The sequence below is a fragment of the Bos javanicus genome, chromosome 2, assembly GCF_032452875.1.
Source record: "Bos javanicus breed banteng chromosome 2, ARS-OSU_banteng_1.0, whole genome shotgun sequence".
Lineage (NCBI taxonomy): Eukaryota > Metazoa > Chordata > Mammalia > Artiodactyla > Bovidae > Bos > Bos javanicus.
In genome coordinates, this window is record NC_083869.1 from 101,582,964 (window position 1) to 101,603,734 (window position 20,771).

The 20,771-nt window shown below is 37.0% G+C and overlaps 1 protein-coding gene across 2 annotated transcripts in view; it reads left to right on the plus strand.

The window, feature by feature from the left end:
- SPAG16 (sperm associated antigen 16) overlaps positions 1–20,771 on the plus strand; it is a 1,095,180-nt gene that overhangs the window by 146,469 nt on the left and 927,940 nt on the right. For both annotated transcript variants that reach the window (XM_061384008.1, XM_061384014.1), the window contains one exon: positions 6,262–6,389. In XM_061384008.1, the coding sequence (XP_061239992.1) occupies positions 6,262–6,389 (128 nt within the window). The remainder of the gene's footprint in view (positions 1–6,261; positions 6,390–20,771) is intronic.

Consider the following 20,771-nt stretch of genomic DNA (forward strand, 5'->3'; position numbering starts at 1 on the left):
GCCTTACAAATAGCTATGAAAAGAAGAGAAGCTAAAGGCAAAGGAGAAAAGGAAAGATATACCCATTAGAATGCAGAGTTCCAAAGAATAGCAAGGAGAGATAAGAAAGCCTTCCTCAGTGATCAGTGCAAAGAAATAGAGGAAAACAACAGAATGGGAAAGACTAGAGACCTCTTCAAGAAAATTTGAGATACCAAGAGATATTTTCATGCAAAGATGGGCACAATAAAGGACAGAATGGTATGGCTGTAACAGAAGCAGAAGATATTAAGAAGACATGGCAAGAATACACAGAAGAACTGTACAAAAAAGTTCTTCATAACCCAGGTAATCACGATGGTGTGATCACTCATGTAGAGCCAGACATCCTGGAATGTAAAGTCAAGTGGGCCTTAGGAAGCATCACAACGAACAAAGCTAGTGGAGGTGATGGAATTCCAGTTGAGTTATTTCAGATCCTAAAACATGATGCTGTGAAAGTGCTGCAGTCAATATGCCAGCAAATTTGAAAAACTCAGCAGTAGCCACAGGACTGAAAAAGTTCAGATGCCAAAGAATGCTCAAACTACCACATAATTACACTCATCTCACAGGCTCACAAAGTAATGCTCAAAATTCTCCAAGCCAGGCTTCAATGGTACGTGAATCGTGAACTTCCAGATGTTCAAGCTGGATTTAGAAAAGGCAGCGGAACCAGATATCAAATTGCCAACGTCCGTTGGATCATCAAAAAAGCAAGAGAGATCCATAAAATTGTCTACTTCTGCTTTATTGACTATGCCAAAGCCTTTGACCGTATGGATCACAAAAAAAGTGTGGAAAAATTTTCAAGATATAGGAATACCAGACCACCTGACATGCCTCCTGAGAAATCTGCATGTAGGTCAAGAAGCAACAATTAGAACTGGACATGGAAAAACAGACTGGTTCCAAATCGGGAAAGGAGTACATCAAGGCTGTATATTGTCACACTGCTTATTTAACATATGCAGAGTACATCATGAAAAATGCTTGGCTGGATGAAGCACAAACTTGAATTAATATTGTCAGTAGAAGCATCAATAACCTCAGATATGCAGTTGACACTACCCTTATGGTAGAACGTGAAGAACAACTAAAGAGCCTCTTGATGAAAGTGAAAGAGAAGAGTGAAAAATCTGTCTTAAAGCTCAACATTCAGAAGACTAAGATCATGGCATCTTGACAGTCTTTATTTTGGGGGGCTCCAGAATCACTGCAGATGGTGACTGCAGCCATGAAATTAAAAGACGCTTGCTGCTTGGAAGAAAAGTTATACCAACCTAGACAGCATATTAAAAAGCAGAGACATTTCTTTGCCAACAAAGGTCCATCTAGTCAAGGCTATTATTTTTCCAGTTGTCCTGTATGGATATGAGGGTTGGACTATAAAGAAAGCTGAGCACCGAAGAATTGATGCTTTTGAACTGTGGTGTTGGAGAAGACTCTTGAGAGTACCTTGGACAGCAAGGAGATCCAACCAGTCCATCCTAAAGCAAATCAGTCCTGAATATTCATTGGAAGCACTGATGCTGAAGCTGAGCTGACACATTTGAAAAGACACTGATGCTGGGAAAGATTGAAGACAGGAGGAAAGGGGACAACAGAGGATGAGATGGTTGTATGGCATTACTGACTCGATGGATGTGAGTTTGATCAAGCTCCAGGAGTTGGTCAGAAAAGCCTGGAGTGCTGCAGTCCATGGGGTTGCCAAGAGACAGACACAACTGAGTGACTGAACTGAACTGAGTTAGACTGGTTGCTTGTATTTGGATTAATTACTATGAGTTTGTCTTCTCAAGTGTAAAATGGAGATATTATAAATGTCAAAACATTATTGTCTGGTTTGTTCTTCCAGATTAATTTTAGAATGATTTTCTAAGGCTCCTCAAAATTCGCAGTAAAGTTTTTATTTGAAATATATTAAATATTTAAATCAAACTTCTCAAGAACTTTGTTAATAGACTTCCTGAGTCCGTGGGATATCTATATTAAATCAATCCCTGTTTTATATCTCTGAATAAAGTATGTTTTTCTTGAGATTTACTGAGTTTTGTATTAGCGTTCTACAAGGTAAGTGTGTTTTATTGTTGCTAGATTTAATGAAATGTTTTTCTTTTATATCTTCTGTTCATTAATTGCATATATGAACATTACTACTTTATAACTGTAGTACATTTATAGTTATATGATCTCTTTATAATTCCCTTTTCCCATTTAGCTTTATACATATTACTGATCTATCTCTAATGTCTATCAATGTAAATCACAATATATGCAATATGATAACTTTATCTACTTCATTCCTATAGTTTTATTGCATATTTCTTCACCTTAATATTGTCTACATATTTCTACTCTAGCTGTCCTTTTCATTTATACTATTCCTTCTTGAGACTGAGTCCTTGTAAGGGAAGGAGTGTATTCTCCTTATATTTGTGGTCTGGTAAAATTAAACTAATGCCTGACATGAAGTAAACACTCAAATGTTTTAAGTGAATGCCTGAGTGAATAATTTTGAGCTTCAGATTCAAGATTGTTGTGGGTTATCAATGGAAAGCATTAAACAAGACAGAGAAGCAGACAGAAGTTAAATGGCACAGACACAGAGCCTTGGTACCCAAGAGACTCATGTGGAAGGAGGCCAAATAGATAATTGACTTCCCAATCAGGATAGATACAGGGGATACCTAACTGATACATCACTGAAGTGGAGAGAAAGTTGCCCATCTGGTCTTTCATCCTGTGAATATAAGCAGCAAGGCTGTGTTAATCCCAACTGGCTGGTCAGTGAAGCAAGAGAACTCCATTTATTATTGATTCCGGGACAAAGAGAGACAGCCAGCAGTTAACCAGATATGGGACTGAACTCTGAGAGGTTGGATCATAGGAAACTATTCTGTAATCAGCATACCAGAAGAAATTAAACCTTTGATTTGATTAAGAGAAAGTGTTCTATAATAAATAAGTACAGTATGAAATAACTCAATGAATTTACTCACCAGTTGAGACTAACATGTGCCACTAATTGCAGCAATAATAAAAATAAACACAGAACTAGCTAATGTTTATTAAGGATTTATTAGATGCCAAGCATGTGATTGGTGCTCTACAGAGATTAACTCACTTAATCCTCAAGTCAATGAATTCAGTGTGATTTTGGTTGTATTTTACATGTGGGAAAATACAGCTTAGAAAGCTTGGTGAGTAGCTTGAATAAATTCACATACTAGCATGTGGTGAAACTGATTTGTGAGGAAAAGTCACAATTATCAATCACTACTTTTTTTCACATGAAGAGCTTTAACATAAATACCAATGTCAGAGCTTCACTTCCAGGCATTATTACTTAATTGATCTGGAGTAGGGTTTGGTGATATTGGTATTTTTTAAAAAGCTACATGGTGATTTCAACATGTACTGAGTTGAGAACCATTGACCTACCAAGGCCCATTACTGACAGTTTAGCCTTGCCCTCCAGTTGTACCTTGTCAATACAAAGGAAAGACAATAGTCATATAATTTCAAATAGTTTTAAGATTTATTTTCATTCTTCTATCCTCTATGCATTGTCCGTATTTATTTATCCTGGGTTTACCTCTCTGATCCTGCCTGCTGATTGATTGTTTCCTGCCTGCTATTGTTTCCTGGAATGTTTCAGTATAAAGCCTGGGTTATAAAGTATCTTATGTTTTGCCTCTGCTGCTGCTGCTGCTGCTGCTAAGTCGCTTCAGTCCTGTCTGACTCTGTGTGACCCCATAGACGGCAGCCCACCAGGCTCCTCCATCCATGGGATTCTCCATATCTATATTGAGATAGGATTGCTATTATCATGCCTTCACTGCTCTTGTAAATCTTTCCCTATATTCTTCTCAGTTTTATCAAACAGGTTGTAGTTGATTAGGTTTTATTAAAATCAGTTGATTAGGTTTCTTAAATGCCTCATTGTATTAGTTTTACTAATGATTGATTTAACAGTGCTTATACAAATTGCTGTAAATAATAAGTTTCTGGTTCTAGATATTTCCATGTAGTCAAAAAATTATACTAAGACCAGATTCCCACCACCTTTCTGTATTTTCCAACATAATAATTTACCCTTCCTCCATTTCTAACACAGGCAATATTATTAAAATGAAGTACTATCACAACAATAGGGAAATGGGCAGAAGGCATATATACACACTTGAGGAAAAATGAAGTACAAAAAGAAATATAAAAATAGTCAATCTAATCAGTGAAACACCAATGAAATATTTTTATATATGGATTAGCAACATTTTTTTCAGATATTCTACCTTATAATTTATATATTTATTATTTTATTGTTCATGGTGTCATCCTGATTGAATGCAGTCTCCACAAGGGAGGCAATTTTGTCTGTTTTGGTCAGTGATATATTGTAAGATCTGAAGCCAGTGCCTGTCCTTACATAGACAATAATAAATATTTCCCAAAGAAATAAATACTTGTGTGAGTGGGTCCATAACAAAGATGTGTGGTGCATTGTATATATTATTATAAAACCGGCAGGGGTATGAATTCATGTAATAATTCTAAAGAGAAATCTGTAAAGGGTATCATGATTTTTAAAAAAATATATCTTCTTTGGATGATTATTCACTTACACTTCTAAACTGTGCTTTAAGGATGCAGTCAGTAAAGTGGAGATTTATAGATAGAAAACCATGTTCATAGCATTGATAATCATATGGGAAACAAATATAGCTTATTTTAAGTAAAATGTGGTGTTTGCATTCTTTAAAAATAGACTACTGTGAAAATGCAGTAATGTTAAATGAAAGATGGAGGGTGGATAATAGAGGATGGTTCCAATTTTGTAAAAATTGAGATACAGAGACAGACAAGTTGTAAACCAAAGTGATAACACTAATTATTATCACTCAGACAGATTCTCAGAGCTACCAGGGAATCTAATAGTAATTAATCTGGTAGTAAAAAAAGTTTAATTTTTTTCTTTGTAGTAGTATAAAATGCATAAAATTTCTAAAAGAATGTATTAATATATTGCTTTGTGATCAGAAAGATACTTCATTTATTAAAATTATCTTTGTAATTCTCCAAACTCTGAGGATATATTAAATAATCTGTTACAATGTAACCTTCACAGGGCAAGTCTTTTTATCTGCTTTGTTCATTAGTGGATTCCCCATACCTAGAATAATGTTTGGGATAAAGTAGTACTCCAAAATACCTTTTGAACAAATGAATGCATGTGCAAACAACTAATGTGTCTCCCTCTTTTGAAGGCAATTTCAAAGTGTTAAGGACTGATCAGTTCCTTTTTCTGTTGAGTTGAACAATTGATCCATCCATCTGGTGGCTCAGTTTGTAAAAAGTCTGCCTGCAGTGCCGGAGACCCAGGTTCAATACCTGAGTCGGAAAGATCCCTTGGAGAAAGAAATGGCAACCCACTTCAGTATTCTTCCATGGAGAATTCCATGGACAGAGGAGCCTGTGGGCTATAGTCCATGCAGTCACAAAGAGTTGGACAGGACTGAATGACTAACACTTCACTTTCAAGTGCTATTCATAGGATGTCTTCTTTCCACTGAGGAGAGACTGCTTTCTCAGGGGATGAAAATTATCTTTTTCATCATTTTGGAGGGAAATGACCAATACATGGCAGATGTGGATTCTAATGTATGTGAAATTTAAAATGCTTATGACAGAAATCTTTTGGACTGCAGCCTACCAGGCTCCTCTGTCCATGGGATTTTCTAGACAAAAGTACTGGAGTGGGGTGCCATTGCCTTCTCCGTTATCTTTAGTAAGTAACTTTAAATTATCTGAGTGTCCTCAGATGTAAAGAAAACCATAATTGTTAGTGAATATTGTTATTTTGTTATCCAGTTAAAATTTGTTCAGTTCCCCATCTATAGAGAACAAAAGGAATATAAAAATAATACTGTTGGGGATAGAAACTTATTGAAAAAGGACAATAGGCCAATAATATATAAGAAATGCTATATTGTGTTTCATTGTAATTCAGTAAAGGGATGTTTGCAAGTAAGTTTTACCATGTAGCATGCAGTTTAGATTTATGCAGTTAGATATATTCCTTATTTAAAAATTTATATTTATTGCATATTTTCTCAAAACTAAAATCAAGAATGATGGATTTAATAGTAGCATTTGTTTTTTAATAAAATATTAAATAAGACTGTATCAGTGTGTACAATGAGTTTCTATTTTACACAGAGTTCTTTATTTTTTCTCTAGGATTCAGAATTTCCTACACATATGCAACCAAATCCAAACCTGGATTTAGGCAAAGAGAATCTTTGTCCAGCAAAATTTGACTACAAGCTGAATAACATATTCAGACTTCACGAACTTCCAGTGAGCTGGTAGGATTCTTGATGTTTTATTAATACTTTTGAGGTTTTATTGTCATGTCTAAATTTTGATGCTCTTGTAGCTGTTTATGATCAAAGTGGTTTGCTCTTAGCCTGTATCTGAAATTACTACTTGTAACACTGAAAGAATCTGCTTAAAGCTGCTGCAAGAACCTCAATACTAATTGGTTTAGGCACTTGATGGCAGTACAGCCCAAGTGCACGACTGTGCATTTTTAATGTAGAGGTTGCAGGTTCTTGGTTAAAATGAAGCACACATTGTTTTTAGAGAGGTTTGTAGGATTTTTTTAAAAATAGGATCTCAGCAATTATGCATTTCATTTGATTATTTTACCTAAAATTTTGCCAGTGTACTTTTTTTTCCTCATTAACACATTGTTTTGTTTTCTTTTGAGGATCATAGTTTTGCAAACCATAATCACATCAGTGTGAAAGTGAAGCCTATTATTTGGTATTTATTAAAATGTACTATTTTATGAATCTGAATATTTACATTTATAACAAATGTTTAAAATCTTGTAAAATTTATACTGCTCTTATTTAGAGTGTTTGAGAAAAATATTTCTGTGAAGAATCAGTAAATATACAGCCTATCATAGATTTCTATGGTAGATTAATTTCTTACTAAGTGGTCAGCTTTTGTAAATAATCATAGATATATCATTTTGATTACAGTTTAGGTAAGTAATATTGTTTTCTTGTATTTGTTCATATAATCACAAGTTTATTACTGACCTTTAAGAACTCTAGGATTTGTACAAAAATATTTGACATACATGTTTGTCATAATAACTCCTGTTATATTTGAAAGAAAATGAAAAGTGAAAGTGTTAGTCACTCAATTGTGTCCGACTCTTTGTGGCCCCATGGACTGTAGCCCGCCTGGCTCCTCTGTCCATGGGATTCTCCCGGCAAGAAGAGTCGCGTGGGTTGCCTTTTCTTCTCCAGGGAATCTCCCCCACTCAGGGATGGAACCTGGGTCTCCACTTTGCAGGCAGACTCTACCAACTGAGCCCCTAGGGAAGCCCCTGTTATGTTTAATGAGGACGAATGTCTCAGAAGAGAGTGTTAACCAACTCTAATAACGTACACTTACCTGTGATGAGATTTTCATTTGCTCTGAATGAACTTCTGTGGAATTTACTTTCTAAGACCCATTTGTTTGATTATTTGCATGTACCAAGAATACTGTCTATGGTACCCTGCTTATGAGCACAGTAAATATGATCTTTTCTGCCATGATGAAAACCTGTAGGTTAATGAATTGAAAAAGTTTGTTAGTAAAAAGAACTATAATAATGATACATTCATTCCTTAAATAGTCTATTTCAACTTAAAACAGTTCATCTGCACTCACATCCCAGTCTTTTGATGTAAGGTCATGACTTTTTCTTTGATTAAGTGACTGTTGATTGGAATTCTACATCATATTTCTTTCCAATAATGCATCACCAACAAGTTCAATTTTGTAATTTCCGTAATCTAAAACAAGAGCTTGAGACACTCAGATGATCTCCTCACTTTTCTGCAGCATTAATTTAATTTTCATTGATAGCAGTTCTGCTTATCACACTCATATTTCATCACCTTGATTAATTTTTAATTATTTCACAGTAGCAAACACAACAGGCTTTTGAAGGGCGAATAACAAACTCCTTTGATGCTTTGTGATCCTGGACCTCAGCTGGTAGGAACAGCCTGTGCTAGTCTGCTGGTGCACAATTTGGGATCTCTGAACAGTCTAGGTACTGTAAGCATAGCCTACAGTGACCAATGACTATGTGAAGGTTAAGAGAGAAGCTTTCGCTAAATGAAAACAAGGAAAAGAAAACATGGGAAACATTTGACTCTTAGTCAAAGACAAAATCTAGATTTCAGCTGAATTTATTTGCAGCCTTTGGAAAGACAGCTGCCCTGATAACTACTACTGCAACCCAGGGAACAATTTCTCTGTCATAATCTTCACTAGTTAGCCCATTAGGAAAAAATATTCTAGCATTATGAGTTAGACAGTAAGAAAAAACAGATCAATTGTGAGTAGAAAATGATAATCACTAATCTTCCAGAGTAACATACCTCAAAGGAAAATTAAGCTGTGACTTTGGGACAACTCATTTCCCTGGGAACCCCCCCTCCCTTTTTTTTTTTTTTTCTCTCTGACTGTTTGTTTCTTTTCAATTTGTCTCACTTTCTGCTTCCTGATACAGCCATTTCTTTTGGGTTCCAGGTTTGTTTTTCCCCCTCCTACCTTGTTTTCTTCTACTGCTTTCTCTGTATTCTTATTGTATACCACCAGTCCTTAACTGGCCATAATAAAAAACTCAACTGTAAATTTCTAGTGTTGCTCAGATAATTTAATATTCTCTGTTCTTAATTTTAAAACCAATTACCACACTCCCTTCAGTCCGTATATACACGCAGAAGTTTGGTACTTTATAAGTCTTTAATGTTGCTCAGTCCATCGGTCATGTCCAGCTCTTTTAGACCCCATGGACTTCAGCACTCCAAGCTTCCCTGTCCTTTACTATCTCCCAGAGTTTGCTCAAACTCATGTCCATTGAGTCGATGATGCCATCCAATCATCTTATCCTCTGTTGCCCCTTTCTCATCCTGCCCTCAGTCTTTCCCAGTATTACGTTCTTTTTTTTTTTTTTAAACTTTACATAATTGTATTAGTTTTGCCAAATATCAAAATGAATCCACCACAGGTATACATGTGTTCCCCATCCTGAACCCTCCTCCCTCCTCCCTCCGCATACCATCCCTCTGGGTCGTCCCAGTGCTCTAGCCCCATGCATCCAGTATCGTGCATCGAACCTGGACTGGCATCTCGTTTCATACATGATATTTTACATGTTTCAATGCCATTCTCCCAAATCTTCCCACCCTCTCCCTCTCCCATAGAGTCCATAAGACTGTTATATACATCAGTGTCTCTTTTGCTGTCTCGTACAAAGGGTTATTGTTACCATCTTTCTAAATTCCATATATATGCGTTAGTATACTGTATTTATGTTTTTCCTTCTGGCTTACTTCACTCTGTATAATAGGCTCCAGTTTCATCCGCCTCATTAGAACTGATTCAAATGTATTCTTTTTAATGGCTGAGTAATACTCCATTGTGTATATGTACCACAGCTTTCTTATCCATTCATCTGCTGATGGACATCTAGGTTGCTTCCATGTCCTGGCTATTATAAACAGTGCTGCGATGAACATTGGGGTACATGTGTCTCTTTCCCTTCTGAGGAGAACATAGGCAAAACACTCTCTGACATACATCACAGCAGGATCCTCTATGACCCACCTCCCAGAATATTGGAAATAAAAGCAAAAATAAACAAATGGGACCTAATTAACCTTAAAACCTTCTGCACATCAAAGGAAACTATTAGCAAGGTGAAAAGACAGCCTTCAGAATGGGAGAAAATAATAGCAAATGAAGCAACTAACAAACAACTAATCTCAAAAATATACAAGCAACTCCCACAGCTCAACTCCAGAAAAATAAATGACCCAATCAAAAAATGGGCCAAAGAACTAAATAGACATTTCTCCAAAGAAGACATACAGATGGCTAACAAACACATGAAAAGATGCTCAACATCACTCATTATCAGAGAAATGCAAATCAAAACCACTATGAGGTACCATTTCACACCAGTCAGAATGGCTGCGATCCAAAAGTCTACAAATAATAAATGCTGGAGAGGGTGTGGAGAAAAGGGAACTCTCTTATACTGTTGGTGGGAATGCAAACTAGTACAGCCACTATGGAGAACAGTGTGGAGACTCCTTAAAAAACTGGAAATAGAACTGCCTTATGATCCAGCAATCCCACTGCTGGGCATACACACTGAGGAAACCAGTATTAGGTTCTTTTCCAGTGAGTCAACTCTTTGCATAAGGTGGCCAAAGTATTGGAGCTTCAGCTTTAGCATCCATCTTTCCAGTGAATAGTCAGGGTTGATTTCCTTTAGGATTAACTGCTTTGATCTCCTTGCTCTCCAAGGGACTCTCAAGAGTCTTCTCTAACACCACAGTTTGAAGACATCAGTTCTTCAGTGCTCAGCCTCCTTTATGGTCCAACTGTCACATCCATACATGACTACTGGAAAAACCATAGCTCTGACTATGTGGACCTTTGTCAGCATAGTGATGTCTCTGCTTTCTAATACACCATCTAGGATTATAATAGTTTTTCTTCCAAGGAACAAGTGTCTTTTAATTTCATGGCTGCAGTCACTGTCTGCAGTGATTTTGGAGTGCAAGAAAATATAGTCTGTCACTGTTTCCATTGTTTCCTCATCTATTTGCCATGAAGTTATGGGACTCGATGCCATGATCTCACTTTTTTGAATGTTGAGGTCTTTAATAGTATAATGTTCATTGACTCAATTATATGTTTCTTTGAAGAATAAAAAAAAATTGCTTTATATGTAGCTGTGAATTTATTTTGATTTTAAATTACCGTGAGTGTAAATAAAATTCTTCCTCTATGGTGTATAGGTTTCTTAACTTCATCAAAATAACAATAACAGTAATAACAATGATAATGAAAGAATATCAATAATAACAATAAACCATTTTAGTAAGCATCTGTAAATGCCAGGATTCAGCTGTTTCCCCTGTTTCTTTATGTCTCTCTGTCTCTGTCTCTTTTACTTACACATTCACACACACACAGATGAGGCTCAGAAACCTTGTGAATTACACAGAAAGAATTTGTATCAGGTCCAGTTAACTCAAAAACAAACCACAAAATAGTGGATAAGTCCATACATTGTATTAAAGAAAAAGACCAAGGAAATAGTTTCTATTTTTACAATCAAGCATATAAATTTGTCAGTAACCTACAACTATATAACCCATGAGTTTGGCCAAGATACTTTTTCCCCTGACAAATTTAACCTAGGATAATTGCTTTAAACTTAAATATTAAAATAATTCATTAGACTGTTTTTAAGTGCAGAATTTGCTAATTATATATTGTTTCCCTGGAAAACACAGATTTATTAAAATGTATTTTTGCTGGATTTTTCTAATAAGGTCATAATAAAATAAATGCACATTAAATTCCATATAATTTAAAAATTCTTGGTGTCTTACTAATTTTCATTTTTATAGAGTGCAGTTTCATAGGTTAAATCAGATTAGTTAACAGAGTTTTTGAATACTAAGATAGCTGTCTTTCTCCTGCCTTTACAAGATGCTTTACATCAGCCTAGAACATTAACTCCCATTAGTTAAAAAAAAAACATTTTCTTGACCAACCACCCCCTCCCTGCCCCCACCAAACCTATGCTGTTTCCCCAGAAGCTGCTCTGCTCATTTCCCTAAAAAGGTTGGCAGTAGTGCTGATTGAACTAACAGTTTTTACTTACTCTTCCCATTCAGTGGAACTCCTCTGTCCTCTACTCTGGAACTGACTCTTGTCAGTCATTGGCTGCTGCCATGCCCACCACCAGTGGCCACTCACTCATTCTTCTCCTCTTAGCTGCAGTTGATACAGCCCACCACCCCTGTGATTACTCTCTTGACTTCATTATTTGCCTGGTCCTGGTCTTCCTGCTGGGTCCCAGACTGTCCTGCTCAGTGTCTTGTCAGTAGGCTGCTTCTCTTCTGCCAGACTTATGGCTGGTAACTGCTCTGGCTCAGCCTTCTGGCTTCATCTTTTCACAGTCTACACTTTTTCCTGTGACCTCTTCCAAGCTCAGTCTTTAAGTACTCTCCACAGAGTAGGAAATGGCAACCCGCTCCAGTATTCTTACCTGAAAAATCCCATGGACAGAGGAGCTTGTTAGACTACATTCCATGGGGTCACAAAGAGTCAGACATGACTGGGAAGCTCATCACACAATGATAGATAATCCCCTTGGCAATATCTCTACCATTGACATCTCCCTTGGGCTTGAACACCTAATAGGCTTCTTCAAATTACCATGTTCAGAAAGAACTCTTGTTTTCCCTCAGAAAACTGGCTCTACTGATCTTCACCATTTTGCAAAAGCAAAATGTGAATTTACATGGACTTATTCAAGCTAAAAGCCTAGAAGTAATTTTAATTACTCATTCTCTCACCCCACAATTCCCACCATCAATCCAAGAGTAAGTCTGATAGGTTTTGCCTCCAAAACACATTTACATTTTCCCACTTCTATCTATATTACTGTGGCCATATCTTACACTATTGCAAAAGCCTACTAATTCATTTACTTCATGCTAGCTAAATTTATCTTTTAAAAATATAAACCAGATGATAAAATTCACTGCTTTCAGTACGATAATGTCTCCCCCCTGTTTTAAAGTAAGATCCCAAACTTCTTACTGAGGCCTACAGCACTCTTCTGGTTGGGACCGTTGTCCACCTCTCATTGCATTGACTGCATGCTCTCCCTGCTTCCTTGTTAAGACTAAACTACCCAATCTTCTCCCTATTCTTATCTCTGCCCTCCGGTCTTTATACTAACTCTTCCCTCTATTTGAGTTTTTACTTCTCCAGTTTGTGCATGTCTGGCTCATTCTTCTCTCTAAAATCTCAGCTCAGATGTTACCTCCTTGGGTAGGCAGTTCTTGAAATATGTAACCAATGTTTTACTCTTCATTCCTTCAGTTACTGTCAATCCTAACATTCTATTAATACTTTGTTTCCATCATGGAATTCAGCAGACATGCAGTATATATTATTTTGAAGTATTTTATAAAGTAATTAGCCTCCAATTAAAATAAATAAATTAATTTACCAAAAAAAATTGAAAAAGAACATGAAATCTTAGTGTTTTCCTAATTTATAGATGGCAGAGACTGGCTAAATACTCACCAATTCAGTTTCCTCCTCCCTGGGCCTATTGGAAGATTCTATCTCCTAGCCTTCTGAAGTGAGTCATCTCTTAAGTCTTCCAATAGGATACTCTGCTCTCTCCAGTTTCATCCTCATAGCTGGAATCAGCAAACTTTGAAAGTGACAAGTTGTGTGCTAGAAGGCAAGTGCATCTCTGGGTCATGTGTTGCTTGGAGAGTTTTCAGTTGTCATCAAGCTTTGCCTGACGTCCTGATTTAACTTCCCTAACTAATGCACAGTATTTTTGTGAAAATAGATGCATTAGGATATATAAGATTAATGAAACATTTTTAAAAAAGAAAGACTGAAAGTACTTTCACATTTACTCATTCAGCAAAAATGTAGTTAGCATTTATCAGGTACGACTCTGGACCATTAACTAAATACATAGAAATATGTTTCCAGCAGCTTACATTTGTTACAAGGAACAAGTAATAAACCAATAGTGAACACATATATGCTCTTGTATCTTTGATGATCATAAGTGCTACAGAGAAACACAAAGCAGACAGAGGGACATGGAATAGAGGGTGGCCTGAGGTTAAACACAAGGAGCCAGGACTCTTCTGAGAAGCTGACATGTAATAAAAACCTGAAGTGGGTGAGGAAGTGAGACATACACCAAATAAAGAAGAAAATTAGAGTTGAGGAAACAACAAACGCAAAGTCCTATCCCATGAACTTCCATAGAAGCAGTCATCAGAAATAAATAAAAAGTGACTAAGTAGCTTTTAATGCAAAAAAAAAAAAAAATGGGCATCATAGAAATGTAATTTTTTAGCATGGGTCTATATATTTCTGGTAGCATGTCCAGAATGTTCCAACAAGGAGTCTGCTAGAAACAGAGTAAGTGAACTTGGATTAATAGAAGAGGAGAAGAAAATGAAGTTAGGTACTTGGGGACCAGAGAGAGAGAGACTTAAGTCCTCACGAATCATAGTAAAGAGGACTGTGACTTTTATTCTGAGAATGCTGGAAAGCTATTAGAAGATTGCGAGAAGAATTATGCAATTTGGCTTATATTATATAACAACAAGATGTTCTGACAACTGTGTGGGAATTAGACTGTCAATGGAGGTTAAGAGTAGAAGCTGGCAGACTAGTTAGGAACTATTTCAGTAATTTAAGAGAGTTATAAAGATTTTCTGGGCTAGGTTATAGATAGTGTTATAGAGACTAAATGGTAAGATTTTTAGTTTTTGATGAGAAAGTGAGCAGGATTTTTGGGTCGGCTGGGTATAGGCTGAGAGAGAAGAATTATGGATGACTCCAGGGTTTTTGGTCAGATCAAATAAAGACAGAGTGGCTATTAATTTCAAGGCTAAGGGAGGGCCAGGTTTGGAATGTGGGGTTGGTCATGTCAAGTCTGGGAAGCTTATTAAACTTGCAAGTAGACTTAGAGGTGAATGGGACCCATTGGGCTCCACTGTGAACACAATTCACAGCTGCATGTGCTGCCTGGCAAGTAGTTAATTTCATGTCATTACTGTCCCATGCACTTCCATAGAAGCACCACCAGAAATAAAGAAAAAGTGACTAAGTAGCTTTTAATGCAAAAAAAAATGGGCATCATGGAAATGTAATTTTTTAGCATAGATCAGTATCTCTGATCTTCTTTGGGCTACCAATTATATATGTTTATAAGGAATCACTACTATATTTTAAAATGTATTTCCAAGTTAAATATTAGATCCTTTTCATAACTATAAATTTAACTTGAATTTTACAATGTATATTTATAAAACGAGGATCCCTGGTGGCTTAGTGGTAAAGAATCTGCCTAAGATTCAGGAGACACAGGTTTGATTCCTGGGTTGAGAAGATTCCCTGGAGAAGCAAATAGCAACCTACTCCAGTATTCTTGCCTGGAAAATCCCATGGACAGAGGAGCCTCGTGGACTTCAGTCTATGGGGTTGCAAAAGAGACAGACACGACTTAGCGACTAAACAGCAATTTACAATAAGCTGAATTCTGTTATTTTCATGATATTTATATCCCCTAACTGCTGCTGCTGCTGCTAAGTCGCTTCAGTCGTGTCCGACTCTGTGTGACCCCATAGACGGCAGCCGACTAGGCTCCCCCAACCCTGGGATTCTCCAGGCAAGAACACTGGAGTGGGTTGCCATTTCTTCTCCAATGCGTGAAAGTGAAATGTGAAAGTGAAGTCGCTCAGTTGTGTCTGACTCCTAGCAACCCCATGGACTGCAGCCTACCAGGCTCCTCCTTCCATGGGATTTTCCAGGCAAGAGTACTGGAGTGGGGTGCCATTGCCTTCTCCTTATATCCCCTAAACAGACAAGCAATATATTAGAGCAAAATATATATTTAAACTTTGAATGATCAGAAGAAAAGAACTTATAGTCTCTTGAAACATCAAGAAAATTCTCCTTCAGTTCAGTTCAGTTCAGTTCAGTTGCTCAGTTGTGTCCGACTCTTTGCAACCCCATGAATCACAGCATGCCAGGCCTCCCTGTCCATCACCAACTCCCGGAGTTCACCCAAACTCATGTGCATCGAGTCGGTGATGCCATCCAGCCATCTCATCCTCTGTCGTCCCCTTCTCCTCCTGCCCCCAATCCTTCCCATAATCAGGGTCTTTTCCAATGAGTCAGGTCTTCACATCAGGTGGCTAAAGTATTAGAGTTTCAGCCTCAGCATCAGTCCTTCCAATGAACACCCAAGACTGATCTCCTTTAGGATGGACTGGTTGGTTCCCTTGCAGTCCAAGGGACTCCCAAGAGTCTTCTCCAACACCACAGTTCAAAAGCATCAATTCTTCTGTGCTCAGTTTTTTTTATAGTCCAACTCTCACATCCATACATGACTACTGGAAAAACCATAGCCTTGACTAGACGGACCTTTGTTGGCAAAGTAATATCTCTGCTTTTTAATATGCTATATAGTCTCTTGAAACGTCAAGAAAATTCTCCTTAGAAGGGTAATAATTATATGCAGTAAAATATTTGTAATCATTACTTACAAGGAGTGTACAGAATATTTTAAAACATTTTCTGTAGTATATAAATATATTCTGTTGATTTTGCGGTTTACTATCAAAGTACTAAGGTATTCAGTTATTTTCCATTAAATAATGATAATATTTATGACCTAAATATTTAAAAAGAAAGAGGAACATAAATTTATGGTAAATGTAAACATACATTTTTATGACCCATTTATCACTTTGTGTATGGTCCATAAATAAATACATCATCTAATTAGGAGATCAGATTCTCAATTTATTTCAGATTGTCTTTAGTGCCCTTGCCTGTATCTGTCTTCAGCTTTAAACTAGGCTTGTTTAGGCACTTTGGATTTGTTGAGCAGCTGTCATCTTCCAGAAGGTGTTCTGATTTTTTTTCTGAATCAAGTTACAGCTAAAATTATGGAAAGACCTTTTCATTGGTTATGCATGTTGCACAAAGCATTTTCAATTCCAGGGATGCATAGACTCAGAGAGAGACCGACAGTTATCCTTCTGGGGCTATAACAGTTTTTCATTCTGTTTTTAATTATCTAGATCCATAATAATAACCACAGTGACCTACAAGAAGGTATTGTTGGACATATTATAATTATATATAGCAATTATGTGTAGCACAACAATGCATAAAATCCAACTTATTAATTAAGGTTGGTAAAAATAAAACTATGCTTGTCTTCCTTAGGACGTGGCTTCACTTTTTGAAAAAGTCTAGTCCTTCAGTTTTTACCTTAAACTCTTTTCTGGGGTATATTATTATGATAAGGAAAGTCAAATTTCCATGGAATGACAATGCAATAATTTTCCAATAAATATGGAAACTATCTCTCACTCTACTTTCTTGCTTAGCTGCCTCTATTAATAGTATTTCCTATTATGTAATAGAAAGGGAAATGGAAGTTTACAAAAAAGTATAATCCTTAAAATACAGAATGTTAGGGAAGATGGTTTAGGGCAAATATCAATATACTTTTCTTTTGAGCAATATATTTACTGTTTGAAGCTATATCATAATCACACATATACTAACAATTCAGTTTAAATAATCAGGGATTATAAGATTTGATAAGTAATAAGTGGTTTCAGTAATTTTTGTCATTACTTGGGATGTCTTACTTAAATTTGCCAAGACTTTGTCTTTAATCCATGCTAAAGTTGATGCACGTGGAATGATAGCTCACAAGTTATTTTTCCTTTGCTGTTCATAGATATATGGTGAATGAGCTATAAATATCAGTGCTTGTGACAGTACGTTTAAATCTTAAGCCAATTTTGGCAGTTTTTTATGTGGCCATGACCGAGATGAAGTTATCATGTTCATTTTATATGATTACTTTTTTCATATCAACAGTGTTTTATAATCTGAGTAAACAGTAAAACTTTTTTATTAGAGTATACCTCCAACAAGGTGACAATACTTGTACTTTGAATTGAACTTTAATTTAAAATTACTGACATTATCCCAAGACAATGCTATTAACTCAGTGAAAGTGAAAGTTACTCAGTGGTTTCTGACTCTCTTTGACCCCATAGACTCTATAATCCATGGAATTCCCCAGGCCAGAATACTGGAGAGGGTAGCCTTTCCCTTTGCCAGGGGATCTTCCCAACCCAGGAATTAAACCCAGGTATTCCGATTGCAGACAGATTCTTTACCACCTGAGTCACCAGGGAAGCAGAGTACCTCATAAAATCAGACATTTCAATTTGCATGTTTTGTGAGCAACTCGGAGTTAATAGTTTTCAAAGGCAATTCCATCTTCTACCAACCCCTCCCTTCTACCCTCACTCCCTTCTTTCTCCTATTTTGGTTTGCGTCATTATCATCTGTATCGTCACCTAAGATCTGTGAATGTTTGGTCCTCCTAACCACTTAATCACATTCAGTCAGTCATTTAAGTCTATGTATTCTGTATCCAAAAAGAGCTGTGCACTATCCATTTCTCAGTCCATCAGCTAACACTTCGGCTTCTGTAACCTCCTCCTGCTGATCTCTCTGCCTCCAGTTGTTCCTCCAACTTTAATTTATGCTCTTTACTGCCATTAGAGTAATCTTTCTAAAATGATTCTGAGATCTTATTTCTACTTTAAAATATTTTATTATATTTCAAGCCCTCAAGATATGCTTGACTCATCTCAGTCTAGCTCCAACCTATTTTTCTAGCTCTTATTTTACCCTTAGCCTCCATACCACTATGGTCTAGACTCAGTCTTTTCACATGTTCATGTCTTAGCCACTTTCCTTTCACTGGAAACGTCTCTCCTTTTTTTCTGTTTGTAAATAAAGAGCAACCTAAAGAAATCCCCACATATAAATCTAACCCTAACCATCCTTTCTGGTCTGTTAGTACTGCTGCTGCTAAGTCGCTTCAGTCGTGTCCGACTCTGTGCGACCCCATAGACAGCAGCCCACCAGGCTCCCCTGTCCCTGGGATTCTCCAGGCAAGAACACTGGAGTGGGTTGCCATTTCCTTCTCCAATGCATGAAAATGAAAAGTGAAAGTGAAGTTGTTCAGTCGTGTTTGACTTCTAGCGACCCCATGGACTGCAGCCCACCAGGCCCCTCCGTCCATGGGATTTTCCAGGCAAGAGTACTGGAGTGGGTTGCCATTGCCTTCTCCAACAATATTAAAGGGTCATATAGAACAGATCCTATGGAATCCCTAAGATGGCTTATTTATATGTTTATGTCTCCAAACCCTCAACAAGGACTCTTGAGGGAACAGACCATGTCTCCTTATTAATAGCCCATGACATACAGGAGGTTCCTGGCATGTATTGAAGGAATGACTACATACTGTTATTCAGTCACTAAGTCATGTCTGACTCTCTGTGATCCCATGGACTGTAGCCTGCCAGTCTCCTCTGTCCATGCCCATGGAATTTTCCAGGCTAGAATACTGTGGTTTTAGTTGCTAAGTCATGTCCAACTCTTGTGACCCTATGGACTGTAGCCTACAAGGCTCCTCTGTCCATGAGATTTTCCAGACAAGAATACTAGAGTATGTTGCCATTTCCTTCTCCAGGGGATCTTCCCAACCCAGGAATAGAACCGCATTCTTCTGTATTGCAGACAGATTCTTCAACAACTAATTTACGAGAGATCAAATCCACATCCCCTGCCTTTGAAGGTAGATTCTTTACCACTGAGCCAACTGGATATATTAGCTATAAAAAATATTCTCACAGTAACTATAGCTACTTCTGTCATGCACTCAAGACCTAGTTCTTTCACATTTGTCAGGAAGTGTAAAAAAGATTCCTTTAATATAGACTGTCTTCTTTGTCAGACTTTCTTTTCTTATTCTTACTTGTCTGTACCCTCAACATGTACTTTCTCCTCTCAGATCCTAGACATTTGACATTTTACTATTAAGACTTTTGTTGGATTCATTACTCTTATGCTTTTCCCTCACCCAGTTGCCCTCTTTGATTTGTTTCTGATATCTGACTACTCAGTAGCTTTTAACTCGGACCTCGGTGACACAGAACCTGGGCTTTCACTCAGTCATCTTGCAGATCTGTTCCTTCTCCACCCAACCTGATTTTCTTGACAACTATATATTCCACATTGTTCACCATCTAAGGAGTGAGGATATATCTGAGAAACCTTTTAAAAATGCTTTCATGGAGGAATTCAGCAGCAAATACAAATTTAGAATATATTGCCTAGAATGTATGAATGTTCTAGAATGTATCAATGAACTTAAGACTTTGTAATTGATATAGAAGATGTGAGAAGGAAAATTAGGCATTCCAGGTACTTTTGATATCTGAATGTCATGGATATGGGCATGGGATAGTAAAATATAGTTAAAACCACCTCTCATTTCCAGTTAGATCACAGTTGAGGAGGGGCATTGATTTGGTCAAAAAAAGGACATGATTAGGTCACAATGCTGAAACTTGGAGCTATATGTAAGAGGAGAATAAGTGGTCCTGAATTGGGACATTATAGACATTTTCTGCTTGATTTTCTTCATTCATCCGGTAATTGTTTATTTCATCCTTACCATGTATCATATTGCTCTAAACATTGGAGATAAATGGAGAGAGAGAGAGATTGACTGATTTCTGGGTTTCTATTTATCATTGCAGTATTAAGACCTAGAGACCCAGTTATTGACTGTAGGAAGAAGAAATGGATAGAGAATTATTGGTGTTTTTTTAATTTATTTTTTAATGGAAGGATAATTGCTTTACAGAACTTGGTTGTTTTCTGTCAAACCTCAACAAGAATCAGCCATAGGTATACATATATCCTCTCCCTTTTGAACCTCCGTCTCATCTCCCTCCCCATCCCACCCCTCTAATGTTGATACAGAGCCCCTGTTTGAGTTTCCTGAGCTATACGGCAAATTCCTGTTGGCTATCTATTTTACATATGGTAATACAAGTTTCCATGTTACTCTTTCTAAACATCTCACCCTCTCCTCCCCTCTCCCCATGTCCATAAGTCTATTCTCTACGTCTTTCTTCATTGCTGCCCTGTACGTAAATTCTTCAGTACCATTTTTCTAGATTCTGTATATATGTGTTAGAATATGA